The following is a 27,995-nucleotide window of genomic DNA, read 5'->3' on the forward strand; positions in this document are numbered from 1 at the left end:
TGTTTTGACTGCTTATAAAAAATTAAGTATATATGATAAGCTTTTTTTCCCCACATTTTTTTATCTAACTTGTTTGCAACATATTAACATGTATTTTGCCAAAAATTTTGTAATATTTGGTATAATAAACCTCATTAATATGCAGAAATGTTTTGGAAGCGTATTGCATTCACTTGAGAAAAAAAAATCTACTGTGTTTTTCTGAATTAACGACTTAATTATCTCAGAATTCTGAGATAATTTTTCATGAATAAAATTTTTTTGCTCTGTTTTTCTGAATTAACGACTTAATTATCTCAAAATTATGAGATACATTTTTCATGAATAAAAAAAAATCTACTCTGTTTTTCTGAATTAACGACTTAATTATCTCAGAATTATGAGATAATTTTTCATGAATAAAAATTTTTTGCTCTGTTTTTCTGAATTAACGACTTAATTATCTCAAAATTATGAGATAATTTTTCATGAATAAAAAAAAATTGCTCTGTTTTTCTGAATTAGAGATCCCTCAAAATCCTGCGAGAAGCTCTCACCTGCATGAAGTAACGTCAGGCCACAGTTGCTGATGCTAATCAGCCTGACCCTCCAACAACAACAGTGCCAGGCCTACATGGGTTCAGTGCAGGTAATAGCTAAGTTATTATAGTTAGGCTACATGTTAATGCCAAATGATGTCAGCTAACTGTTCGCGTTACGACATGTAAAACGAGGTTATAATAGCTGTTTATAAACGTATGTTAACGATAATGTTACGGGGATAGTTTTTACTAACTACGTTAACTTAAGTTACGTACATCAGCTGCAGTTGATAGGCTAACTTATGTAACGTTAAGCTAATATTTACCATTAGTCAGCAAAAGGAACCTTAACTTTTAAGGTCGAGGGGATAATAACGTGTGATTTTTTACGAGGAACATTATGTTAACCACTTTTCTTTCAGTTTGTTGGCTAAGATAAGTAAACCACGCTATTTGCTGTAACTTTAGTGCTTAATCTGTAAATCAAGAGGTCCTCGAACACAGCGAGCTCGGCTGCTGTCAGGGGAGTGAAAAAGTCACGTCAGAAATCCCCAGTGCATGCAGCACGTTCGACGTCGCGACATTACATAACAGTAAACAAACATTCAGAACTTTGCCAGTTTCAAAGCCAGCAGGGATACTATTCCGATTAAGTTTTGCACGGACGTTTAGTATAGTGTTCAGCGTGCTACACCAATAATAATGTTGAATATATTCTGACATTGCTTCGGTTTCTTTAGTTGTGCCCTCTCTTTTGGTTTGTCACTATGCATATGTGTCCTGTAATTGTTTTATTTGTTGATATGTTTCTAAACTGTGTACTTGATGCATTTAATAATTTAGTAACAAAGCTAGCTTTTTGAAGCTTTCCGAAACAAGTTATATATTTTTCAGAAACTAGATTGTGCAGTGATCACGGATAAATGAGTAAATATAGCCTGTGTCTCAACACTATTGACCTTCTTGAGTCTAGCCTTCTCTACGTTTTGAGTAATGTTACTGTTTAAGATGGGCACATTCAAATGCTTAAGACAGTTGTCTTAGTGATAAGAAGTGATAAGAAAGGCCTATAGTTGCCTACCTATACAGCTGATGCATGAAACATCAATTTTTAGCAAGGTTATCACACTCTTGGCCAAAATACATTTTTGAGATATTTAAAGCAATTATACTTTTGAGGGTACAGTCCTAAATCTGTTTATATTTATGGTGCAACACATATTTACATAAATGCTGCCTTTTTCCGACATTTGTTCAGGGCCAGCTATGGCTACGTCTTCAAATACCCCTCTCCCACAAGATGATGGTCTGTGGATGTTTCTTCAGAGCCGAGGGATTCCTGAGAAAAATATTCAGAAAATGCAGCAAGATCATGTAGGTGACAGCACATTCATTCCTGCGATATATTAATTTTAATTGTTTTACATTTTACTGAATCTGCAGATTATACAAGTAATCATAACCCTATCACATTTAGTGCCAGTGCTTCTGATTTCTTTTTTATGCCAAGCACACCTGTCTCTCCCAACAATGTTTTCATTTCTTCCCTATTCTAGTCCTGTAAAATAAGGTTTATAGGTATCTTTAGGAGTCAATTCACACTATATTTTGGTCTCTACACTACATAAACAAGTAACAGTAGTTGTGCAGTAGCATCACCATTATACATTCAGGCAAAGTGCTGACTTGTATGTTTGAAATTATAAATAAATGCACAAAATAAATATCGTGCCCTTACAATTACTGCTGTCCATTATGTTGTGATTTGATATTGTTTTAAAAGGATGGAGTAATGTTTAGATGCCAGCACAGGCCTTGGTTGGGAGCTGAAGTATGGAATCAATATGGAATAGCAATATTATGGAGAACATAAAAGCAGTAATATAAGGGAGACACAGCATTTGTGGATGGGCGAATTCTGTGTGTGTTCCAGAGGTGAACAACATCCTGCTTCTGTCAATGTGCTTTTCTTGTAATTGAGGCAAATATGTAATTAAAGAGGAATACATGAAAGTAATCAGTCCCCTGACTAACTTTGATGTCAAGGATTTTCACTGTTAATACACTTTATTTTCAGCCTCATTATGACACTCAAACTTCATTGTTATGGTTACAAGCATTTTTTAGACAGCTGTTTTTGTGTTAAATTACTTAATATTTTAGCTCCTTTTTATTCCCATGCGAAAAGAGAAACAAGCAAGTGAAGAAAAATAGAAATAAATTGCTGATTTGTAGCTACTGCTAAGAAATTAATTTTCACTCATATGGAAAAATAGCCATCTCTTAGATTTAAGATAACCAATATATCTTACTGTATTGTTTTGTTTTTATTACAGATTGACAGCTCGGTAGTTGGAGAAATAGATGATGCCACTATGACTGCTTACATTCCAGCATATGGTGATAGGATTGCTACAAGGCGTTTCTGTATGGAAAAACAGAGAAAGCGTGGTGATGATCTAAAAAGACAATCCTTATTTGAAAAACTTAGAAGAAAGTTGGGCACATTGACAAGCAATAAAGACACAGATCAAGATTTTGAGGAGGAGCATTCTATGCAGCCAACAAAGATACATCTGAGAAATAACAAAAGGGCCGTGAAGATGACAAGGAAAATAGAACTAGGATGGATACACGACAAGAAACAAGTGAGAAAACGCAATGGTGGAGGAACCAGAGTTCTTGATATTTCCAAGAAAGCCACAAAAACAGAGATTCTATCACAAGCTAAAAAGCTATTTTTCCCCAATGAGAAATCGAGAAAGGGAAAGTGGGAAGAGTTTAGTCACAATATTGTTGACTTTCAGGAAGCATACCTTGATGAGGGTGTTAGTGTGGGAGAGCTCTATGAGACACATAAATTGGGGATTTTAAGATTTTACTTGTTCACAGAGCACCAGACAAATGAAGATGAAGTGTTCACAGAGATGACAGAAGGAACTGATGAACAGACAGATGCAGCGAGGCAAAATGAGCGACAGAAAAACACAACAGAAGATAATGAGCAGCTGACACAAAAAACACATGACAGTGAACAGCAGACACATACTGTAGAAGATGTTGTCTCTACTGCTGTAGAGATTGTTGATCTTACATCTTTGTGTGATACATCAGAGGTCATTTTTGGCCCTTTGCAAGGTGGACCATTTTTAGAAGATCTTGATGACACAATCTTACATGAGCCTATAGAAGAGGCACAGATACACATCAACACCTACAGCTCAACTCCTGTCCATTCTGACACAGTGCCTGCTGGCCCCTTAAGTCCTACTTATGAACCTTTGCATGTGACGGTGAAACTCCACAGAGTCAATCTCTTGGAGGAACTGATTACCCAATTCAAGGATGAAGTGATTATGTCCTACTCTGTGAAATACAGCTTCATTCATGAAATGGGGGCAGATGCTGATGGCGTGTCCAGGGATGTATATGCTGCCTTCTGGACAGAGTTTTTAGACTGTGCAGCAGAGGGTGCAGATGTGAGAGTACCATCACTATCCCCAAAATGGCAAGAAGAAGAATGGAAATCTGTTGGTAGGATAATGGTCAAGGGATTAAAGGAACATGGATATTTTCCTTCTCGGCTGGCTCAAGCCTTTACAGCAGCAATCACATTTGGTGAACACACTGTCTCACCTGATTTATTGTTTGACTCACTAATGTTGTATCTTAGTCAGTCTGAGCGCGATCTCTTGTCCACTGCTTTGCAAGACACCCTTGATGGTGATGATAAAGATGAGCTTCTTGATCTTATGGATCGCATGGGAGTAAGAACAGTACCAACACAAGAGAACTTGAAAGCTGTGCTTCTCCAAGTGGCCCACAAGCAAATAATCCAGCAACCAAAATATGCACTGGATAACATTGCAGCAGTCGCAGGACCAACTCTCAGGGAGTTCTTCCCCAGTGTGCTGGATATGCAGAAGATGTATGAGAATCTTAAACCATCAACCCGGAAGGTTTTAAAGTTGATCACGGCCTCTCCAGCTACTCCAGCAGAGAACCAAAGTTTGCAATTTTTACATCAGTACATCAGGGGATTGGATGAGATAGGCCTCCGGAAGATGTTGAGACTCATGACAGGGTCTGATGTCATCTGCGTTAAAGACATTCAAGTCATATTCACCCCTTTGGAAGGTTTATCAAGGCGGCCTATTGCACATACTTGTGGCCCAACTTTAGAGCTGCCATCAACTTACAACAGCTATCCTGACCTCCGAGCTGAAATGGAGGCTATACTGTCTAGCAACTTCTATGCAATGGACATTGCATAGAAGTGTCTCACTCACTCACATGTACACACTCTTCCCTTTTGCCCAGGTATACAGTAGCCTTATCAGTGCCATCTGTTTACCTTTAGATAGTGTGTGAATGTAAGACAGAGCACATAGGGGAAGTAATTGCATTATGAGTGCAGGGTGATTTATTTTTTATTTTGTTTTTCAGTTTCAGTTTTATACAAAATGTCATTACCAAACTTACTGTGGAAACAAGTTTACTGGCTGATGAGCATTTTGTTGATGGACTCCGAATATATCCAGCCCATAGAAACATTTACACTTGATAACAAGATTCAATAATCAGTTTGATTTATTGATAATGATACAGGACCATTTAAATGCCATTTATGTTGCATTGTTTGCAGTGGGCCCAAAGTTTGTCAAATCACATTTGGTCATGCTGAATAGTTCCACTTCAGTTCAACGTTTTGCAACGTTTCATATGCAGTTGTTGTTGTTACCAGACTTAAACTGTCTGTAGAAACATATTGAGTGGCTGAACATTTTGTTAGTATACTTTAAGGTCCATTTAACCAAAAAAACAATTATAAGCCTTTTACACAATGTATGTTAGAAATGCATGTGGATACATTTTCATTTTTATTTAGATACATGTACCAATATTTTAAATGTTTTAAAACTTTTATATAAGCCATCATTTCTGTTAGCAGTTTAGGAGCATACTTTTTGGGACAATTTAACAATTTAAAAGACCCTGGGGTAATGTCAGCTCATGTTAATTCTAAATTTTGCCAGTGTTTGGAAATCTGTTCTAACATACAGCACTGTACATTAGAAGGTGTTCTGCTTTTTACAAATAAAAAGCACAGGTTTCTCTCTTGTTTTCAAACAAATCGGGTCTTTACTGCAGATAACACACACAAATTTTGTCTACACAATAGAATTACCGAGTTTTGACAACTGCACTGCAGTTCCTGCATTCACCAGTACTCTTTAGACAACATATTTAAACAGTCATCTCTACATTACCAAATTTACCAAATAGGCTTATTTCCTACATACACAGTAAATCACACTGGGGAGAAAAAATGTTTTACTGGTTTAGCATGTATTTATATGATGACAAATAATTGTGTAAAAAAGTGCTTTATGTGCAGCCCAGAGACACATGATAACAAGATACAATAATATGTTTGATTTAAAGGCCATCCAAGCATCATGTAGGTTGCCCTGTTTACAATGAGTCCAAAGTGTGTCAGACCACATCTGGTGATGCGAAATAGTTCCACCATAAGGACAAATGTGCCATTTTTGACAATGGCAACATGTGATACCTTTCATTTGCAGGTACAGGATTGTTCCCAGTTCTGTGGATGAGATGTACTTTTTACATAATGATGAATAAAAAGAGATGATATGGAGCTGAGTTGGGAGATGTCCATTATGAAAGAGGTGTTTATTATCGATTGCAAACACAGTACTTCTGTCAAACATTTACAATGAATGTCATGATATATATCCTTTTCCGTCCAAACAGCAATTCTGTTGTTTTTTTGGCTATGAGTGGGTGCTCACATTCAGTCATTTGATCCAGTAGAACAACTTGTGATTATTAAATTTGGGTACGTATGTAAGCACGTAAGAACATGTAAAGATCAATGGCTTCCTCTGGAGAGGTTGGTGGATGAAGACTGTTTTCTACCATGGCAAGGCAACAAATGTCAAACACTGTATTATCACAGGGATATGGTCCTCTCTCACGACATTCCTCCCTACAAGCCTGTATCTTCTGTTGGGATACCTCTTTAAGGTACTCCCTAGCACCAAAAAGTTGGGGTAGGGTGTACATCATCACTGGACGTCCACATGGAGACACAGCATTTCTGGATGGGCGAATTCTGTGCGTGTTCCAGAGGTGAACAACATCCTGCAGTTCTCTCTAAATATAAAAAAAAAAACAGTGGGGAAGTAAAAAAATTAGTCCACACCATTGCAATACCACCTGCAGGCAAAATAAATGCTTATGGTCCAGTATGATACAGTAGAGCCGTTTCTCAAACAGTTTCATGCATGTTAAATTCTATATTTGAAAACAATAAAACTCTATGTTAAGATTTGTTTTATATGATCAGGGTCAGATAAGTCATCCCTCTCATATACTGTGTCCCACTAATGCAGAGAAACAATTTTCTTTCACCAAAATGTTCATAAAAGTACCAGAATGAAATTAATAAAAGTAGGCTACTCATAGTGCGGTAAATTTTCCTTGTCAGTGTTTTATATTATGATGTTTTTGGGTTAATATTAGATAACCATTTTATTGTTGTAGATGCAGGCTGCTGCTAATTCTAACTACTTATACTGAGATCCATCTCTTAAAAAGTCAACTATATGGGAATAAGGAAAAAATTGTGATCTACAAATTAATTTAATAATCTAATTAAATAATGGTTATTGCCCATTTGCTTCTGTTATGGAACAGTTGTTAGACCTATGAAATGACATAATTATGCTGCATGTCACAACATTTGGCGTATTGACAAAATCTATAGCTGAATAACATATCACAATTTACATGTCTAAAGCACATTTCTTACTGTACCTCTATTATTTCAAGACATGTGAACTGTATTAGACTTTTGTCTATGAAGTCACCGGAGAAGTCGTCAGAATCTTTTAGATCTTGAAATAGGTTGATCCAGAACTGTGCATGCTGTTTCCTCAAAAATCCCCACCACTGCTCTATCCGTTGGTTATGATTGCTTGAGCCATACAAATAGCAATTTCTCGAAAAGTCGTCCGTATGATCATGTCTCATGAACATCTGCATCTGTTCCATGTAACAGTTCTCTGTCCCTAAGTCTGAGCGAATTCGGGTGGCTGTCCCATTCCTTGATAACGCCGCATCAATAAAGTATCCAGCGATGACCTTGGGATCACTACTTGTAGAGTATGCATGTAGCCATATCACCATTCGTGAAAACCAAACCTGTCGATTGCACCATTGATGCAGATCCCATATGGTTTGAGTTTATCATATGAATCAACATGCCATAAAAAGTTCGGGCCTGGATTATGATACAAACGTCGCCGAAGACGATTCCGGCGCCTCAGTTGCACTCCATGGGGATCCAGTATTTTCAACAATTGCCTGATTGTCTCTTGTGTCACCACATAGCCAGCCTGAATGCATTTCAGATGCATCATCTTATATCCGTGAAGCATACCATATCGGTTCAACTGATCCTGTAGAAACACAGCAACGTCAAGCAGATCAGAATGTTCTTTTCGTCTGAACAGGCGCAAAGTCTTGAGGTGTCTGCGCAAAGTTGACGCACTAATAACAATACCATTTACATTGCTTAAAGACAGCAGTATCTCCCAATGTCTCAAACCCAAAGTAAAATAAAACTGGATTAAACTTGAAAGGCGGGACATGTTTATTTCCATGCAATCCACCTAAAATAGAGCTCCTGGCAGGATTTTGAGGGATCTCATTAATTCAGAAAAACAGAACAATTAATTTTTTTTTTCATGAAAAATTATCTCATAATTTTGAGATAACTAAGTCGTTAATTCAGAAAAACAGAGCAAAAAAATTTTATTCATGAAAAATTATCTCATAATTCTGAGTTAATTAAGTCGTTAATTCAGAAAAACAGAGTAGATTTTTTTTTTCTCAAGTGAATGCAATACGCTTCCGTAGAAATGTATCATTTTCTCAAAAAAAAAAACAGAAACTTTGAATTATTTTCACTATAGAGGCACAAAAGTTAATGAACAATTACAGGCCGGTATATTTCAAAGCCAGGAGATTGTTTTGAAACCATTTTGACCATTTTTAATGTCAGCAAATAATAAAACCTGTTTTATTCCAGGTCAAATTGACTTGAATGCTTATAAATCAAAAATGCTACAATGATCACCATCCTGTGTGATCAGCTTACATCTGTGAACATTTTACATTTGTTATGTCTATTTTGCCTACCAGATGCCATCTGATCACCCAAAAAGGGGCTACACACACACACACACACACACACACACACACACACACACACACACACACACACACACACACACACACACACCACTCAAAAACATGGCATAATATGATTTGAATATGAAAACACAATGCTTATGTGTGTGTGTGTGTGTGTGTGTGTGTGTGTGTGTGTGTGTGTGTGTGTGTGTGTGTGTGTGTGTGTGTTGTAGCATCATTTCAGTAGATCATATTTTGCCCTCTGCTAGGCAAAGGCATATCAAAAGTGTGAAATATTTACAAATGTGTGGCTTTTTTTTCTGGAGGCTTAATGAAATGCAATGCCCAATTTGTGTGTGTGCATGTGTGTGTGTGGTGTGTGTGAGTGTGTGTTTTGGGTGCGTGTGTTAGTGGACATTTTGTGTGTGCATTTTTGTGTCTGTATATACTGTATGTTCATTGCGCTGAAAAGGGAAAAAGTGTGACCTATTGCCCCACTAAATGTGGCCGAGTCAAATTGATTCAGGAGGACTTGAGGAGGAAAGTATTTATTTTACGAACACATAGCTCAACGAAATAGACAAAATTAATTTTACTTGCAAAGTTCATAATTTGGAACAATCCTGGTAAATTTCAGGCAAATATGTGGAAGGAAACCCAAGTTATGACATATTAAACTTTCCAGATGAGTCATATAGACCCCAGGGCTGCACAAGGGTTAAAGAGATAAGTTTTTAATCTATATTTAAACGTGGAAAGTGTGTCTGAACACTATCAGGAAGACCATTCTAAAGTTATTCAGCTAAATATGAAAATGCTCTACTGCCTTCAGTAAATTTTGATATTCCAGGAACTACCAGAAGTCCTGAGTTTTGTGATCTCAGAGAGCATGAAGGATTATAACATGTTAGAAGACTAGTTAGATACATGTGAGCTAAACCATTAAGAGCCTTGAAGATAAGTAGCAGCAGTTTGTAATCAATTCCAAACTTTAGTCAGTGTAGGGATGATAAAATTGGGGTCATATGATCATACATTCTTGTCCCGATAAGAACTCTGGCAGCTGCATTTTGGACTATTTGTACTGTAGCCTATTTATAAAAGATGCAGGACAAACACCTAGTGATGCATTACAATAGTCCAGTCTAGAGGTCATGAATGCATGAACTAGCTTCTCAGCATCAGATAAAAGTAGAATGTTTCAGATATAATTAACTGATATGCACACAGTTAATTTTGTCAATTTAGCTATTTCATCTGGTTTTGATGAGATATATAACTGGGTATCATCAGCATAACAATGGAAACTAATCCCATGCCTTCTAATGCATCATTTGGCAGATGCCCTTATCCAGAGCAACACACACAAGGCGGAGGCGGGAATCGAACCCCCAACCCTGGAGGTGTGAGGCAAACGTGCTAACCACTAAGCCACCATGCCCCCCCCCCCCCCGTGTGATATTATTAAATCTAACGAATGATTAAGAAAGAAATTTACCTGGGACAGGTGAGTGACCGACCAGGAATACTCCAGTGCGGCTTTTTCCGCTTCCACAGCTGGGTCTGCTTCATCTATAGGTCCATTGAGTGCAACTCGAACGTGTCCTCACCTGCACTCAAAGGCAGACACACAAGTGACATGGTGTTTTAGGGCAAGTACAACAAAGATAACTGGTACAGTATGAGAGGGTGTAGAGAGCTAGTGGTAAATGAGCTAGAAGGCTAGTGATGCTAGCGGGATAACCAGCTAGAAGTGGACGCGCAGGAAAACAAATAATAGTTAGCGATATCAAAAAGTATTTCAAGCATGTATTTTTTAACATGCTTTTGCCAGTGTGTTCATCCTATGTAAAAACTAATGAGTTAAAGTGTAAACTCAAAGATAATCCAAAACTGAATTAAAATACGCAGACGAGCAAACACATGCGACGTCCTCTGTCTTTCCTCATGGGTTGGAAGTCCATATTTACTAGTTCTACAGAGGCTTTGTAGTACTTGATAATTCAAGTATTGCCTTGTTGTAAATGTTCCTTTTGACAGATTGCTTAAAACCGACAGTGCATGCAGCAAATTACTGACCTCGCTAGTTGTACTTCCGTACTATCAGTTTAATGAAGTAAAGTTTAACATGACAAAAAAGACAAATTGTTTTACGCTCATAAGAAATACAAATACTTTTATATGCAAGAGTAAAGAGTAAGAGTATCCAAATAAAACAACCAAACGAAAAAGCTCTAGATGCTACAGACAGATATATCATCAGCTCTCACTTACTCAGCTGCCTGCAATAACAATTGCTAATGACATTTGGGCACTAACAATTGTCTTGCTGCACTCAATATAACTTGAATATATATTTAATAATTGAAAAGTATGTTATCACAAAACTGCTTCAGGAGGAAATCCCTAGAAAGGAGTCCCAAAAGAGAGAAGTATCCTCCCTGTGTCTGTCTAAAAGGAACAATGCTGCAGCTTTATTTATCGAATGACCCATCCACAAACATTCCCCTAAATAATAATAAAAAAATGTCAGCCAACTTGTTCCCATATTTAGTGGATGGGTATGGTGCCAGATACCACCCCTTCTACATTATGCATTTACTCCCTGAATAAAATCATGATGAAATCATGATTACAACTTGAATCCACCAACGCATGGTATGTATCCCCTTGGACAGTCACCGCAATGCAATGATCACCAGCATGATCAGTGGTGGCCTGAACCCCACATCCATCATGTAGCACTGATCCAGCGAACTGGCTCAGGCCTCACTCCTACCTCTGTGAAGCCAGACACTTGTTAAGGAGCATCCAAAAACAGAGCACCAGTGTGGTCCCCATTTCTTGGTAGCATGCATCGTTGGAGAGCGTGAAAAGTGAGAAAGATGAGAAGGGTAATAGGGGTAATAGGGAGAAGGGTAATAGGGGTGAGAGAAAAAGGAGGGCTTGCCTGCAGTCAAATGTGCTGACCAGTGGTTCAGTGCTAGCTGGCTCCCTTTCCTAATGATGCAGGACAGTGCAACTGAACCCATTCCATCAGTCGAGTGATGAACTGTTTTCATTGCCACAAGGTCGAAAACATCTTCAGCAGCCATCTCTGGCAGGTGTCCTGAGCTCAGGGAGATTGAATATCTCTTGGCTGGAGGTCTGTGGGCACATTGCTTTGTAAGGGGGCACTCCAGGGGCATTGTTTCATTGCATTGTGCACTTTGAATTTCTTACATTATATACCATTGTATGGGAGCAATGACAGTAGAGGGTGGAAGGATTGGTTCGGGCACCAGAGTCTACTGGGTCATGGTGGTGTGAGAGGGCATGAGCCTTGTTTTTGTTTGGAAGGTTACAGTAAATTTATAGCATGTGAAGAAGAATGCCAACCAGGTTGGGCAAGGGTTCAGCCATTTAGCATCCTTGATGTATTCAAGATTCTTATGAACCGTAATGATTTGGAATGGACTCTGGGCTCCCTCCAGCAAGTGTCTCTACTCCTCCAAAGTTGCCTGCTGGAAAACAGATTTCTGTGTCTCGCGTATATTAGTGTTGTGTTCGAAAGTAACTATTCGTTAAGCCCTTACAATGCCTCCTAAGCGCCGTGCCCCTGCGAAAGATTCCTCTAGTGAGCCCAAGAGGAAGAAGAAGATGATGACCATCAGTGAAAAGGTAAAACTTTTAGATATGTTAAAACAGGGCAGAAGTTATGCCGTGGTGGCATGCCATTATGGAGTGAATGAATCAAAAAAGACGAAGCTAACATCCGCAAAACTGCTGCAATAAAGCTTCAATAAAGAAGCGAAACGTGTGGTAACTCCGCGTAATAAGAGAATTGTGAAAATGGAAGCTGCATTAGCCTTCCTAGGGGGGCCAATCCTACTTCGCGGATTTTCACCTATCGCGGGGGGTTCCGGTCCCCATTAACCGCGATAAACGAAGGATCACTGTATAAGCGTTTTGTAGGTTTATTTTGGTGAAAAATTGAGCCTTCCAAAGTTGCTCTAAGTCAACCAGTGACAGTGAATACTGGACCATGATAACATTGAATCTTTAATAGATGACGCAGGGCCTCAACCTCATTGTTGTCCTCCATCTCCTGGGTTTTAGGAATCTAAAGTGAGTAGACTTTGCTATGGGGTGGCATTGTGTGTGGCAGGAGTGAAATGCTGGAAAAAGCATTGATGGCCCTTAGGTGACACCCATGTTTTGGCCACATGAATTCGTTCTTGTACCCAGATGTGGCTGGAATGGGGTTGTCTCTGTGGGCAGAGAACGGCTGAGTACTGGCCCTGTATGAGGTTCTCCAGATGAATGGCAACCATTATGTACTCCGACAGGGTCACGTCCTCCTCTTTGCAAGAGATTTTAGCCCCTCCCAGAAGATTCAATTCCATTCAAAATGCCATTCAATTCCATACACTATGCCACCAATTTCCAAAAAATTAAGAGCATAATCAGCAGCCATGTCTGAGCTCTTATGAAGCTGAAGCAGCTGTCCAGGTACATCCTGTCCCCATGCCAGGCACTCAAAATCTGATGAGCCATAAGAAATTAGGTGAAAGAGCATCATACCTAGATGTTATTGTCTCAGATTTCAGATGAATGTGCATTTGTCTCCCAGTCATGAATGTGCATTTGGTAAAGTTGTCATGGCAGAATTAGAAAATGTCACACTGGAGAAGGGAAACTCAGGGAGTTTTCCTTGGTCTCAGGGAGATTTTCCTTGCTGACATCACCTCCAGTTTTCTCATTAGGATAGGGATACAGTGGGGCTCGAAAGTTTGGGCACCCCAGGTAAAAACAAAAAAAATGGCATCTGCAAAAGTTTGGGTACCCTGCAGAGTTAATACCTTGTACTGCCCCCTTTGGCAAGTATCACAGCTTGTAAAAGCTTTTTGTAGCCAGCCAAGAGTCATACAATTCTTGTTTGAGGTATCTTTGCCCATTCTTCCTTACAAAAGTCTTCCAGTTGTTTGAGATTTCTGGGCTGTCTGTCACGCACTGCTCTTTTAAGGTTTATCCATAGATTTTCAATTATGTTGAGGTCGGGAGATTGTGAAGGCCATGGCAAAACCTTTAGTTTATGCCTCTTGATGTAATCCACCGTGGATTTTGAGGTGTGTTTAGGATCATTATCCATTTGTAGAAGCCATCCTGTCTTTAACTTCACCTTCTTCACAGATGGCATCAAGTTAGCGACCAAGATTTTCTGAAATATTATTGAATCCATTTTCCTTCTACTCGTGAAATGTTCCCTGTGCCACTGGCTGCAATACAACCCCAAAGCATGAATGAACCACCCCTATTCTTAACAGTTGGACAGAGGTTCTTTTCCTTAAATTCGGTGCCCTTTCTTCTCCAAACATACCTTTGCTCATTCCCGCCAAAAAGTTCTATTTTAACCTCATCGGTCCACAGAAATTGTTTCCAGCATCAGGCTTGTCTATATGTTCATTTGCAAACTTCAAACACTGATTTTTGTGGTGAGGATGTAGAAGAGGTTTTCTTCTGATGACTCTTCCATGAAGACCATATTTGTACAAGTATCTCTTTATAGTGGAATGGTGTACCACAACTCCAGTGTCTGCCAGATCTTTCTGGAGGGATTGTGCAGTCAAACGTGGGTTTTGACTTGCTTTTCTCACAATCCCACAAGCTGTTCTGTCTGATATTTTTATCTTGCTTTAACTTCCACTGTTCCTGATGACTGCCATTTCTTAATTACATTCTAAACAGAGAATATTGGCATCTGAAAACGCTTTGCTATCTTCTTATAGCCTTCTCCTGCTTTGTGAACATCAACTATTCCAGTTTCAGTTTCTAGACAACTGCTTAGAAGAACCCATGGTGCTGATTGTTGGGGCAAGGTCAGATGAGTCTGGGCATTGAAAACCTTTTGAGATTGACATCACCTGGTCTTTCCAGATGATGATTGAGAACAATCCATGACACTGTCAGGTCTCAGCTTTCCAAAGGGGGTGGTGCATGCTATAAACTCTGCACGGTGCCCAAACTTTTGCAGACGCCATTTTTTGTTTTCTGTTATTTTGAAGGTGTAAATGATGGAAATAATATCTAACTTTTTTTGACAAATTATAAGAATGTTTAATCTGTAACTTGATGCCTTTTGGAGATTTTTCCATCTTTTCTTGGCTTCTTAATGCACATTAATACAAATTTTTACCTGGGGTGCCCAAACTTTCGAGCCCCACTGTAGATATAGAGTATTTTAAATCTTAAGTTAATCTTTTTTTTTTATTCATTTTAAACTTTAATTGTATATATATTTATTTATTGTACTCACTTCTGTGAGATACTGTTCATTTACATACCACTTTTGCCTGCTTGTAAACTAAGAGGGGGGTTTACCTCTTAACGTTCAAAATGAAAACCAACTTAATTCTCCTGATAACACCACAGCATGCAGAAGGCAAGTGACGAACACAAGATAGAAATAAAATAAAACAACTAAACACTCAGGAAGAACAAAACCCCTCAAACAAACAACAGTTAAGTGTAGAAATCACAATACACATTATAAAATAAGCAAAATACAAAAGTATAAAAATTAAACTAATCAAAAATTGTGTTACGTACACAAGCACCATCAAGTGGAAATATGTGTCATCAACTCAGATAGCCTTTGTGACAGAAAATAAAAACTTTGAAGAGCAAATACATATAGTATTTTAGATGTTAATTTCATATTTTTAAATTAATTCTAAACTTCAAATATATGTATTTATTTGTTCATTTTTTTCTTATTTTTGTTTATTTATTTTTATGTATTTGTTTTTTTATCCTTCTGTGAAGTTGTTTTAACACAAACTGAATCGTTAAAGCACTATACAAATGAATTGAATTGTTCCCACAGAATTTCAAACTATTCAATGGGTCCATACTTCTCCCAGTTCTGGACGTCCAGGAATTCATCATAATTCTAAGTAAGGTAAGAACGCCACCTGGTGGCCCACCCTTGACCACACACCACCATTCTGGTCATAATTCTCCAAAACGTCTAGGCTGATATCCCTAATAGACCTACCCACAGACATGGAGACAGCCCATGCTTCTTTAATTATTTCTTTGGGGTCTATGGTCTATAGGAGGACATTTTGGTGACCTACTCAGTATCAACACCAGTCTGACATCAGGCTACTACTCCCAGTCCAATAGCCGGGCAGAGAGTGTGAACCAAGAAATGGGACGCTACTGCAGCAGGGAGAAACACTGCTGAAATGAGTTCCTGTCCAAACTCTCTCGCGCACTCCTCCACTTTTTAGTGCTTGTTGGGCTACCAGCCACCCCTTTCCCCCTGTTCAGGAGAATGCTTGCATATGCCTGCTATGGACGATTGGATACAGAGTAGTTGTGAGGACTGAAATAGTGCAATGCTTTTACATTGAATGCCAATGATGTCCACACCCACAATATCAGCCCAGTGTGCTAGCGTGGTTGTCCACCTAAAACCTGAAACTCAATCTGCCAAAAAAGAAGCTAAGACCTGAATACATTGGTGCATTCAAGATCCTCGGACTAGTCAAGCCGGTTTTGTACAGACTCCAACTTTCTGCCCACTATTGTGTGTCCCCCCTTAAATGCCTAACTTCTTAAACCGGCTCACATTAACAAATCAGTTATGACACCACCACCAGGCCAACTCCTTTCTTCTTCATATAGTCTCTGGGAGATTTCCTTGCCCACATTGCCTCTGGCTTGCTCATTATAAATAAAATAAAAATGTTTTCTTTATTATTTTTATTCTGAATTTTTATATTCTTGTAAAGCTGTTTTGTGACAATATTCATTGTAAAAAGCACTATACAAACAAGATTTTTTTCCAGGAGTGTATATACCCACATTATACCCACAAAAAATTCCTTTTACTACAATTTTATTATTATTTTCTGATTATTTTGCACACAGTTCTACACTTATTTTTGATATGTTATCATTTCTATTGTGCAGTGTTGGACATAGAATCTTATAGAATTGGACTTTTTACAGGAGATGCCTCTCTTTAACATTTATACTGTACATTTTTACTACACATTTAATACTATTATCAGTTGTACTTAGAAAAATGAAAATGGTATACTGTAGTTTTTGTTTTGTTTTGCGTTATTTACAAAAGAAATTCATAATACATATCAGATCTTTTTGAATTCAGTGAAGGTCCAGTGAATTTAAATAATTAATCAGTACCATAAAAAGAGAGTTTACAATAAAATATCATGTGCACTGAATATGTGGGGAAAAGATCGCACCAAGACTATAGAAAGAATGCAAACCAGTGGAGCTTTTGGTCAACTTACAGGACTAGGATTTGATACCAACATCTTCATGTAAAAGCCAGAAACAACACATTTTCGGAAGTCTTGTGAAGTCCAGGACTTTACAGATCACAGTTTTTTTTTCAACTGTTTTAAACATGTTTCAATCAGGATTTAGTTAGGTCAATCACGAGGCTACAGCAGTCATGCTCCTTAACACGTACACTTAACTTCATAGAATTATTCCATACATTATTATTTTACTGGTGTCTAGAAAAGGCAAAGAGTTACATAATAAGAGCAACTAAAAATGTGGTGAGCTTTGACCATTTCACCAAAACCTGCCACTAATGTCTATGCCTTGCACTGGACTTGACTGGTATTCAAAAATGCTGTATAAAATCATTTTCTTCTACAATCACTTTCTTATCCAGAACAACCTCCAGGATCCTATCTAGTGTGACTTCAATGTAACAAAAGCCACAGAAATGACACCTATGGTTGTTCATTTCATGATAGCAGATCAGCCAAAGTATCATTAGCCATCATGTTATTGTTAGTAAGACAATTAATGGTTAACTAACTTAGCTGATATAGCCACTGAAAAGTGCAATCTGAGGCAGAAACAAAAAAGTAGTTACAGTAGTCTGTCATACACTGAAAATGATACAAAGAATAACATCTATATATTTGTATCAAACAGGTTTTACACAGTCCTCTCAAAATCCTTTTTATAATTGCTCAGGCAAAAGTCAGATTGGCAACATACTTAAAACCTTTTATCTACAAAAGAAACTTAATCCTGCTTAATTTGAAATGTGAGCACATATCCACAGTGCATAAGTCTGTGAAAACAGAATTCATGCATTTGGCCACATTATTGAGAAAAGACAACTAATTCTACACATGACTTTGAAGAGACACAGAAGCAATGTTTCACAAATATTTCTTTTACAAAACATTAGATCACCAATTTTCTTTTGGTAAACCTGTGTTAATATTTCCTGAGCGATATAATATTTCCTGAGCGATAATATTTCTAAGTACCATGGTTAACAAATAAAACAAAATTGTTTTAAAAAAAAATTGTTTGTAAAATTTTTTACTTTGATGCTACTTTTGATTAAGCATTGGAATCACAGAATGTGCACTTATATCTGTGCATGCAGTTTTACTGTATCTGTCAGAGTATAACTGAGACAGAGAACAGGGAAAATAGTGCATTAGGCAAGACATTCTGGGAACTACCATAGGAAGTACAACACATCCTATCAAGGTCAAGGTTCAGATTGCTCCATTCTAAGAGCCCCACCACCACCAATACCACCACCACCACCACCCATCCCCAAACCACACACACTTACAATTTGAACACAGTGAACAAATGAACAACACATCTCTCTTTCTCTCTCTTTTACTCCACTCATACACACAATGTGTTATTAATAGCATGGCAAGGAATGTGTAAATACTGCATGTTCAAAGACAGGCAAAAATCTGTAAACATGTTCTGGTGACTTCTAGATTTTATTGAAATCTTATACAGGACTTTTTTCAGTGTAGTGTTTCACTCATTCTAGCAAAATGAATTGTAAGTGGTAGAGGAAGTTGAATTATTCAATAGCTTTTAATTATCCACATCCCCTAAATGCACATGAAGCCTGAAAAAATCCATTATCCTTAGCAAGCCACCCAGTAACTTCACTGTTCCATTTATTGGTTTTTAAACAAATGTAATAAAACTATATCAAATTGTGAATCATCCTCTATAAGTGGAACTGGTAGGCATATCTGGTCTATATTCTTAAATGTTTAGCTTTATGGGAAAGTGTGAACTAATACAGCTTTAAACAGTGCTTCTTATAATTTAAACTTGGAACATTATTTTTTTGACTCTGCAATTGTTTCTATTAAAAAAACTTTCCTTGTAACATTTTCATTAAGTTAACATATTTTAACAATCCAATGTAAATGTATTTGGATTTTACAAGTGATCTTTGCGTGGAAATATTTTGTCCTGTTTCAAAGTATGACGTGATATTTTGAGATTATCTTCGCATCTCTGCAAAATGAAAAGGTATTTTTTTATGTACCATTTTTTTTTGTTCCACATGGACCGATACTCCTGTATGTTTCTACAACTTACTGGTTAACTTCCTAAAAATTCTTATCCGTCTATTTCTCTACATTTCTGCACCAACAACCTCCCATCTAACATTTCTGTCCCAAAATCCACTTTTCCGTGTAGCCTTTGGTATGATCGTGTAACCAAATGGTATGATCAACATCATCATACACGATTATGAAATTACAATTCATGGTGTGATTAATGTTTTCACAAAATGCTATCCTAGAAATCCACATCATTCTCCTAAACAATTCCAATTTTTCCAGTCATTGCAACCACTACTAATGCCTGAATTATTCATTTCAGTTTCAAATGGGGAATACCAGTCTAACTTTCTATCTTTCTTTAATAAGATCATTAGCATATGAAAAAGCCTGACTTTCCACTTGACACTTCCTTTTTCCAGAAACCACATGAGCGCACAAAGAGTAATGAATGAGACAGAAATATTTCCTCTTTAGTTTTCAAGTGAACTTGTTTTGTCTTGCCACTGCCTGCCCACATTGCAAAGATGCTTCAGGTGAAAGACTGCATAAATGCAGTCTAGCCAAAAGCCTTATAAAGTCTTTACATTTTCCAGTAAAATCTATAAGATATTCCAGTGTCATTGCAAAAGGGGCAGTGGTGGCTCAAGTGGTTAAGGCTCTGGGTTGTTCGTCAGATTTCAAGCTCCAGCACTGCCAAGCTCCCACTGTTGTGCATGTAAGCTTGGTTCTTAGCCCTTCCTGCTCCAAGGGGGCTGTGTCATAGCTGCCCCTGTGCTCCGACCCCAACCTCCTCAGATGGGATATGAAAAGAATTCCACTGTACTGTAATGTATGTGTGGCAATAAAAATGGCTGCCATGCCCCAATTCATTTATTCAAAACCAATAATGATATTGTTTTGCCTTTGAATCCTCTTTGAGTCCTGTAATAACCATGTACAAGCTTGGTGTCAGTTTTCCATACTAGAAAAAATAAGTCTTATATATCTAAATATTGGTATGATATGCAAATTCTCTGGACAACAATTAATCTGCCGGATTATTTTCCTATTGAGACTCTCAGTCATAGCCAGCAGTCTGTGGCCACACAATGTTAATACCTTGGTCACATCCTGCAATTCTCATGCAATATTTGACTCAAAGCCTTCACAGCTGATGTTGCTTATACATGCACAATCATGATTGACCTTCAGTAGCTTCATTAATTTCAATAAGGTACTTGCTCAGCATGCTGGCATGTGTGTGAAGCTAAACACTCTACAATTGGTTATCATTGCAGTCTCATTGCAGGTAATTACAGCATGGTAAACCATGGAGCTCTGTTCTATTGCAGTGACAGTCAGTGCTATTGCCTGGAATTGCATATGATCTCATATAGTGTATCACTAGATGGTTGTTGTGTCATCAGATGAGCTCTGTACACAGTCTAGATTTTTCAAAAGCACTTGCAAAAAAGGTCTTCTCAAAATAACATACTTTGCTGTGGTTTGCAGAATTATTTTAGATACTATACTGCTTTTCTCCTGAGAGACAAACATTAAGGTTTTCTTTTATTTCTATTAATACTTCTGTTCTTCTCTTTGACTTTAGTGTCTCTTTTTGTTTAATTTGCAGTATAATTTGCAACCTGCTACAGATATAGCCATATCCACCTCTTGCATTTCTGTTTCTGTTTACAGTACTCCCAAGACAGAACAGAGCAGAAGCTCCAGATAGGCAGTTGTGCAATTTCTCCTGCACTGCCTCTACTCACTAGTCCCCTCCTGTCTCCTGCTCTGTACCTCCCCAGTGGCTGGAGGCCATGTATGTACACAGCATTACCTCACCTCCACTAGCTGAAAGTCCAGAGGGGCAGGGAATACAGTATGAGAAAGATAGAAAGCAAGAGCACACCTGTGAAAGATAAAAGGAATGTCAGCATTACACAACAGCCTGGGGATTGCTCAAGATCTCCTCACTCATAGCTAACACGAACTATGTCAACACACAGGCAGGGAAAAACAAAGTAACTATGGCAACTATCTGTTCACAAAGAGGTGATCACATATTCAAATGATACCACACACTCACCACTCCCTCTGATGATCAATAGGAAAGGAAGCCGGAGTTGCTGATCTGGGTTACACCTTTATCTTGCAGAGTTTTGTGTCATTATAATATAACATAATAATATAATATAATTATTAGGATAAATAGTCTTAAGTCTTTGGAAGGTCAATAAATGCCTTGTAAATGCCCTACTGGTCTTATGCATTTAAACCAGTATAAACATTTAGGACATCAACCTCTGCATGCATATGCAACTGACTCATTGTGAAACTCTTTGCTTTAAATGAGGAAATTAAGAAGAAACAATGTAGACATCATAGAAATAGTATTCCAGTCAAAATCTATAAATATACACATTTCTGTGAAATGGCTAAATTATATAAATTGTCAATCCAGCTGCGAGAATTATTCTCTGAGCAGATTAAGCATTTTTCAGTGCTATGTAAATGTTTACTTTTTTTATGAAGAGGCCAAAGCTCATGAATGGAAAAATCCAGGATCTAAGAGCATACATTTATTAGGCTGTCATAGGCATGCAGTTTAGAGGAGCTGAATTAGGAAAAGCAGATCTGTGCAATGGGTGAAAACAAGGAATTGAAATAAGGAATTGATAGCCTGCATGGCTATTCCTTTCCTGTTCATTGCTGTCCCTTGAAAATACCAGTACTGGAGGATATCCTTGATTTTGAGGATAGGCATGGCAGAGACACAGTAAAGCTAGGGAAAATTGCATCCTGACTTCTGACCACTCTCTTAACAGCATAGAAGCTGGTATCAAAAATATAGCAGTGTAGAAACAGAAATGCCCAAGAGTTGTTATAGAAATGCAAAATAACAGATATAGAAGCATTATAATTTTAAGGCTCAAAGTTATAGTTTTAACAGAAAATGGGACAAAACACTTTTTCACTTCTCTTCTGTGTTTCCAACAGTGTTAGTCATCACATGTCTATAATTGGAAAAATGATTAAATTAGATTATAATTTGGGAGGCACCAAAATCTCCCAAGATTGAAAGGAAAGACCACCCCATGCATAGTCAGAATATGTATTGCTCAGTACTAACATACTGACCTCTAACATACTGACTTCGTACTTTGCTTCAAATTAAGTCTTGTGTCAACACGTGATTTGCAGGTACAGAATCTGTTAAGAATTTTCGATGTCAAAGCTAGCGTTGGTTCACATGAAAAGTGATATATAATTTACCTTTTGGTAGACCTCCTAGCTTAGGAACTTGTAGCAAGTCTTGTGAGAAAAAGTCAAAATACTTCTGATTCGCTCTTAAGTTCTAAAAGTAACTCTTGCAATTGTTCAAATAATGGTTTTATTTTCAAGAGTAACTTACTGACAATTTCTTTCCTCCTTTGAATGTAGCAAAATGTTGATATGAGGGGGTGTTGCATTCTGGACAATTTCAATCAGCTCCTGTGGACCATCAACCTAGTTCAATTATGCCTGAAATAATTGCTAATCACAGTGAAAATGGTCTGGGAGTTTACAGTTGTAAATTACTGAAATGTTTAGTTTCCGGTAAACAACCCAGATCTAAGTTACTTCATATATATATATATATATATATATATATATATATATATATATATATATATATATATATATATATATATATATACATATATGACCTTTTTATCCCAGATAATTTTAGGCACTGAATATACATTGAAATTATACTTACATACTCTGTAAACTAATCTAATTAACAAGTGTGTGTGTGTGTGTGTGTGTGTGTGTGTGTGTGTGTGTGTGTGTGTGTGTGTGTGTGTGTGTGTGTGTGTGTGTGAACAGTGCTGACCAAGAGCTCTAAACTATAGTTTCTACACTATTACATAGAAAACATATGCATAGAATTTTAACTATATACATTTTTTGTTGGCAATATGGATAAGAATCTAAGAGCTGTTCACTATCTGTAGAATCTATCTACATTGACAAGCTTGTGCACCCTGTATTTCTTAAATGTATCTCAATAGATTTTTGTTATCGTATATTAAGTTTCGGAAGGATGTGATAGTGCAGACTCCATGTCATGTAGGCTACTTGAATGTCTCTGTAGTATACACTACATGGTGTATGCATGGTGCAACACTTGGTTTAGTATTGACTCAGAAAAATGGGGCGTGGTATATAAATTATTGGCGAGACAGTACATTAGTACTTTTATAGAGCGTGAATGTAGCCCTGTTACAATAATGTGCACTCTGCCAATGAGTCTTTTGACTAGTCCTTGATCATCTAACACACTGTTTCGCACGCGTTTTTATTTTGAAAACGACCCACCAGATCCACTTCCGACCTTTAAGCGTAGCGTTTTGTTTTAAATTCTGATATATTTGTTTTCGTAGTGATTCAGCTGTTTACTTCTGGTGCCCCTGTGTTTGCTTGCTCCCGGGTGCAGTAGCGCTGTGCGGGCCGCTATTGCGGCGATGTGGTGTAGATGTCGTCAGACGCGAGAGGTGGAGCTCGAGATGTTGCAATCGCGCTAAGTACAGCATCATCGACACGAAGCTGGTGTCACGCAGGGAAAAAAGCGTAATAGGAGTCGCAGAGCAAATTGAGCTACCAATTCGGACGATCAGGTGTAGGGGACACATTTGATTCGAAAGCTCATTTTTCAATGGATCTTAAATCCGGCTTGAAAGATTAACAACAACCGAGGTCCTCTGGTGCCGGGACACATTTCGCACCCCCACCCCCATGTATACCAACTTTATGGACTACTTTTTTTATCTAAAGTAGAAACCTTCAGTTTGCTCCTAGGCCATTTTCCCCCATACTTAGTGTGTTTTGTGAACGGCTTTGCTTTATTTGTTGCTCAAGGACCGCAATACGACGTTGTTCCTGCGAGAATCAGCCTTCATTCAGCGGAAGTAAGGAACAAAGACATTAGTGTCAACAGGAATAAGCGGTAGATGGTATTTCCACTTTAAGACTCATCAATATTTATCTAACAACGGAACAAACAGAAACCACCGGCCTCTAAATACAAGCACAATCTGCTGGCGCACGTATTTTTCTGAGTATTACCGTTTTGGCGACTTTGTGGAATCATCCAGACTTCCAGTGGCTCGTGGCACTATTTCGCCTGGAACAGTTCTTACATTAACTTCTATACAAGTTGTATAACTATAATATATACGTGTAAAAATTGTTTCTGAAGTTTAAAAAAAACGATGAACGGAGTAAAATAAGAGAATTGGTTCCAACGACTTGGCGCTGAATTACTATTGTTCTGCTATTGAAGAGACGCGAGTCCTTTGTTCAGCAGCGAGGTGAGTGGCACCTATTTCATGTCGCCTGCTATCTCACTAAAAAGAAAATGTTGTTGCCAAATATGTCCTCCCTCTGGTCAGATGTACTTTCTTTAGAAAAGGTCATTGTGAAACAGTCTGGGTTAAACTTTAGATGGAAAAAGTGATGGTGCAAGTCTTTCGCAAACCACCCCTCAACCACGAAAGGCTGTTTTTTCCCCTCAAATAAATCTGAATTTTAGGCTTCTTTTTAGGTTTTTGTAATCGAAATAAACACATATTGTTTAAGATTTGAGACGCGTTATATGTTACCTATCATATAGGGTAGTGGAAAAACGAGCCTGCGCTACGTCATGTCATGACGCGCGACTGAATGTGTAATTGCGCGGTGTGTGTGACTCACTGGCAGCGCCTAAGCTTTCGACAGTAACTTGAATACGAGCCTGATTGCATCAAGCAGCTATGTTCATCGCACAGACGTTTACTTATTTTATAGTCTGTCTGGTGGAATAGCGTTGAGTTCTCCAGGATGATTTTGTCACTTTCGCGCACGTTATTTCTTTTAGTTCACTATTGTTGCAACTCTTGAGTTGTAACCTCTTGATTAATTGGCATACATGTGGCAGAACTACTGTACTAATATACTGGAAACACACAGCATATGGTACACTTGGTTGTGCTGTTTCTGTAATATTACCTTGTGTGTTGTCTATGCAGAACTTAAACCAACCGTGCTATAATATCGAAGGTCACTGATTCAATTTTGATCATTTTCATGTTTGTCCTCAGATGAAACCTTGACTTAGTCCTCTTAGATCACTCTATTCATTCATAACTCTTGCTTCCCCTTTTTTCTAGATGAGTGTAAACCTCTCAGCACCTGCGCTCTCAATGCATCTGAAGCGAGTAGACTGTGAAGACCACCAGAACACCCATACACTGAAATGCAAACGCCGTAGGCTGAACCAGCCCCCCTCCCCTGGTCTAGCCCCTTGCCTTCGGCCTCAAACTCACAGCACAGACCACACGAGCCCAGAGAAACCCTGTCTCTCTTCTATTGGGCCGTATATTCTGTTGGAGGCCACAGAGGGCACACAGACATATCGAGCAGTCCATCGCACCACTGAGCAAGAGTACACCTGTAAGGTAAGTTCACTGTCCTCCAATATGATTTTTGGGATTTCTGTTTCCATAGTGGATCACTTTTTCATTCATTCATTAATTTTCTACCAATTATCCGAACTTCTCGGGTCACGGGGAGCCTGTGCCTATCTCAGGTGTCATCGGGAATTCAGGCAGGATACACCCCGGATGGAGTGCCAACCCATCGCCGGGCACACACACACTCTCATTCACTCACACACACACACACTACGGACAATTTTCCAGACATGCCAATCATCCTACCATGCATGTCTTTGTATCGGGGGGAGGAAACCGGAGTAGCCAGAGGAAACCCCCGGAGGCACGGGGAGACCATGCAAACTCCACACACACAAGGCGGAGGCGGGAATCGAACCCCCAACCCTGGCGGTGTGACTCGAACGTGCTAACCACTAAGCCACCGTGCCCCCTTAATGGATCACTTGACTTTGGTTAATAAAAGTGACCAGATATCTTAGTAAATAACAAGTATTTTCTTTAATCAACATTCTTTTTTAAGTCTATAACATGAAGAGGTAATTCTGTTTCTGTTATGTGACTTGTGTGGGCAAATTTGTCTTTTCTTTGCTAGGTGTTTTCAATGAGGAAGTACCATGAGCTCATTGCTCCGTACACCCGTCTGTTGCCCCATGAGAACATTTGTAAAATATCAGAAGTAATCATGGGGGAGCAGAATGTGTACATCTTCTTTGAGCGCAACTACGGTGACATGCACTCATATGTGCGCAAATGTAAGAGGCTCCAGGAGGATGAAGCTGTGTATCTCTTTAGGCAAATGGCATCGGCAGTCATGCACTGTCATGAAAATGGCGTTGTACTGCGGGACCTCAAATTGCGCAAGTTTGTCTTTATTGATGCAAAAAGGTAAATTATTATTTTCAAATTTTCTATTAGAAAAATAAGCTCATAGTAATAACATTATAAGTGATATAACATGATAAGTGATATAGACACATTTTTTTAATGTTTGGTTCCCTGTTTAATAAGTCAGGGACTTTTGGTAGAAATGTATCTAAATAAAGTTTCCTTCCTACAGAACACAGCTGGTTTTGCAGAATCTAGAGGACTCCTGTCTCCTGAATGGTGATGATGACTCTCTCACAGACAAACATGGCTGCCCAGCCTATGTGGGACCAGAAATCTTGAACTCTCGGCAGTCATACTCTGGAAAGGCAGCAGACATTTGGAGCCTGGGGGTGGTGCTCTATACCATTCTTGTGGGTCGCTACCCATTTCAAGATGTGGAACCTGCCGCCCTGTTCAGCAAAATCCGTAGGGGCACCTTCACAATCCCAGAGACACTTTCACCCAGAGCCAGGTCTCTAGTGTGCTGCATGCTCAGAAAGTCACCCTTGGAGAGATTGGAGGCTGCAGACATTTTGCTGCACCCATGGCTCCACTGTAGCACCAATGTCTTTATCAGCCAGCACCCTAACTCAAGGCACTCAAATGACCAAGTTGTGCCAGACTTTGAGAAAAGTGACAAAGGAGACTGTTACTGAATCTTGGGGAAGCACCAGAGTGAGATTTCATCTGCCTGTGTCTGCTTGCACTTTTGGGGATCTCTGACTGTTTGCAGTGGTTTCATACTGGGGAAAGCTGTGCATATATAAAATTGAAAGACAAAGTGAATTGGTTTGTATGCCACATTTCTCGCCTTTGTGGCCTGTGAAAATAGACCTAAAGAATATTGGTTTGAATGGTTTATTTTTAAGTCTGGTAAATACCTATGATGATACATGCTATTTAAAAGAAAATAAAAACGCCTATAAAAAGATAAAAGTCTTGTACTTTAGTAGTTTTTAAATGACTTCATTTGTAGATTTGCTATTCAAAGCACAGCTGGAACTTTAGCCCACTGCTCCTGCAAACATTCAGTTCAGCAGTGTTCTGATATTCCTGTATATATTCCATACAGTGTACATTTAAGTTTTTGAATTACCTGTTACCTCTGACATGAATCCTGGAATACTTGATGTATGTGCCTTTTAGTATGCACTGTTTACACAATTTTCAATGGGAAACACATTTAATAATTTAAGTGCCTTTTCACGATATAATAAGCAATTAACTTTTTTTTGGAGTAACTTACCAAAGATTTAGTAACTTACCAAAGGTTTCATCACCAATCCTCATTTTGGGAATCTCTGATAGGTCAGATAAATTGCTCACTTTTGCTTTTTTGTATATGAAGGGTTAAAAATAGTTTGGTGTTTTGCAACACTTAGAGACGTGTCTGTAATCTTGTTACTCACTATGGTCTTGATTCACCCAAAATGACATGGTAGAGCAAGGATGATATATCCAGTGCTATTTTCATATCTAGACTAGGAGCCACAAATACATACATACATACATACATACATACATACATACATACATACAGTCCTGCT

At 38.3% G+C, this 27,995-nt stretch overlaps 3 protein-coding genes across 10 annotated transcripts; 2 read left to right on the top strand and 1 right to left on the bottom strand.

Moving 5' to 3' along the window:
* The first annotated feature begins 523 nt into the window (after positions 1-523).
* On the top strand, positions 524-5,078 carry LOC125139698. Its single transcript, XM_047804471.1, has 3 exons — positions 524-628; positions 1,780-1,895; positions 2,858-5,078. The coding sequence occupies exons 2-3, from the start codon at positions 1,788-1,790 to the stop codon at positions 4,793-4,795; spliced, it is 2,046 nt and encodes a 681-aa protein (XP_047660427.1). The 5' UTR covers positions 524-628; positions 1,780-1,787; the 3' UTR covers positions 4,796-5,078.
* A 3-nt stretch (positions 5,079-5,081) lies between these two features.
* Positions 5,082-24,353, bottom strand: LOC113641480. 7 transcript variants are annotated; one of them, XR_007138749.1, is made up of 6 exons: positions 24,215-24,353; positions 22,518-22,597; positions 20,948-21,014; positions 10,243-10,354; positions 7,365-8,008; positions 5,082-6,701 (listed from the first exon to the last, which is right to left on the bottom strand). XR_007138749.1 is itself a non-coding variant. In XM_027144173.2 (2 exons), exons 1-2 carry the CDS (start codon positions 7,734-7,736, stop codon positions 6,375-6,377), a joined length of 699 nt encoding a protein of 232 aa, XP_026999974.1. In that variant the 5' UTR covers positions 7,737-8,245; the 3' UTR covers positions 5,082-6,374. The 7 variants fall into 7 exon arrangements, 1 of the variants encoding a protein (XP_026999974.1); XR_003440320.2 differs by lacking the exon at positions 20,948-21,014; XR_007138752.1 differs by lacking the exon at positions 7,365-8,008.
* On the top strand, positions 23,538-27,953 carry trib3 (tribbles pseudokinase 3). 2 transcript variants are annotated; one of them, XM_027144170.2, is made up of 4 exons: positions 23,538-24,057; positions 25,297-25,584; positions 26,174-26,466; positions 26,639-27,953. In XM_027144170.2, the coding sequence occupies exons 2-4, from the start codon at positions 25,297-25,299 to the stop codon at positions 27,102-27,104; spliced, it is 1,047 nt and encodes a 348-aa protein (XP_026999971.1). In that variant the 5' UTR covers positions 23,538-24,057; the 3' UTR covers positions 27,105-27,953. The 2 variants fall into 2 exon arrangements, with proteins under 2 accessions (XP_026999971.1, XP_026999968.1); XM_027144167.2 differs by having other exon boundaries at positions 23,543-24,459.
* Positions 27,954-27,995: the final 42 nt, after the last annotated feature.

Source organism: Tachysurus fulvidraco, chromosome 2, assembly GCF_022655615.1.
Source record: "Tachysurus fulvidraco isolate hzauxx_2018 chromosome 2, HZAU_PFXX_2.0, whole genome shotgun sequence".
Lineage (NCBI taxonomy): Eukaryota > Metazoa > Chordata > Actinopteri > Siluriformes > Bagridae > Tachysurus > Tachysurus fulvidraco.

Bases quoted from the DNA above. Each gene is read 5' to 3' on its own strand.
- LOC125139698 (XM_047804471.1), top strand. From the start codon at position 1,788: ATGGCTACGTCTTCAAATACCCCTCTCCCACAAGATGATGGTCTGTGG. The intron at 1,896-2,857 runs GTAGGTGACAGC...TTTTTATTACAG, and splicing joins AGAAAATGCAGCAAGATCAT to ATTGACAGCTCGGTAGTTGG.
- LOC113641480 (XM_027144173.2), bottom strand. From the start codon at position 7,736: ATGGTGATATGGCTACATGCATACTCTACAAGTAGTGATCCCAAGGTC. The intron at 6,702-7,364 runs GTACAGTAAGAA...TTTTATATTTAG, and splicing joins CATGTCTTGAAATAATAGAG to AGAGAACTGCAGGATGTTGT.
- trib3 (XM_027144170.2), top strand. From the start codon at position 25,297: ATGAGTGTAAACCTCTCAGCACCTGCGCTCTCAATGCATCTGAAGCGA. The intron at 25,585-26,173 runs GTAAGTTCACTG...TTTCTTTGCTAG, and splicing joins AGCAAGAGTACACCTGTAAG to GTGTTTTCAATGAGGAAGTA. The intron at 26,467-26,638 runs GTAAATTATTAT...TCCTTCCTACAG, and splicing joins GTCTTTATTGATGCAAAAAG to AACACAGCTGGTTTTGCAGA.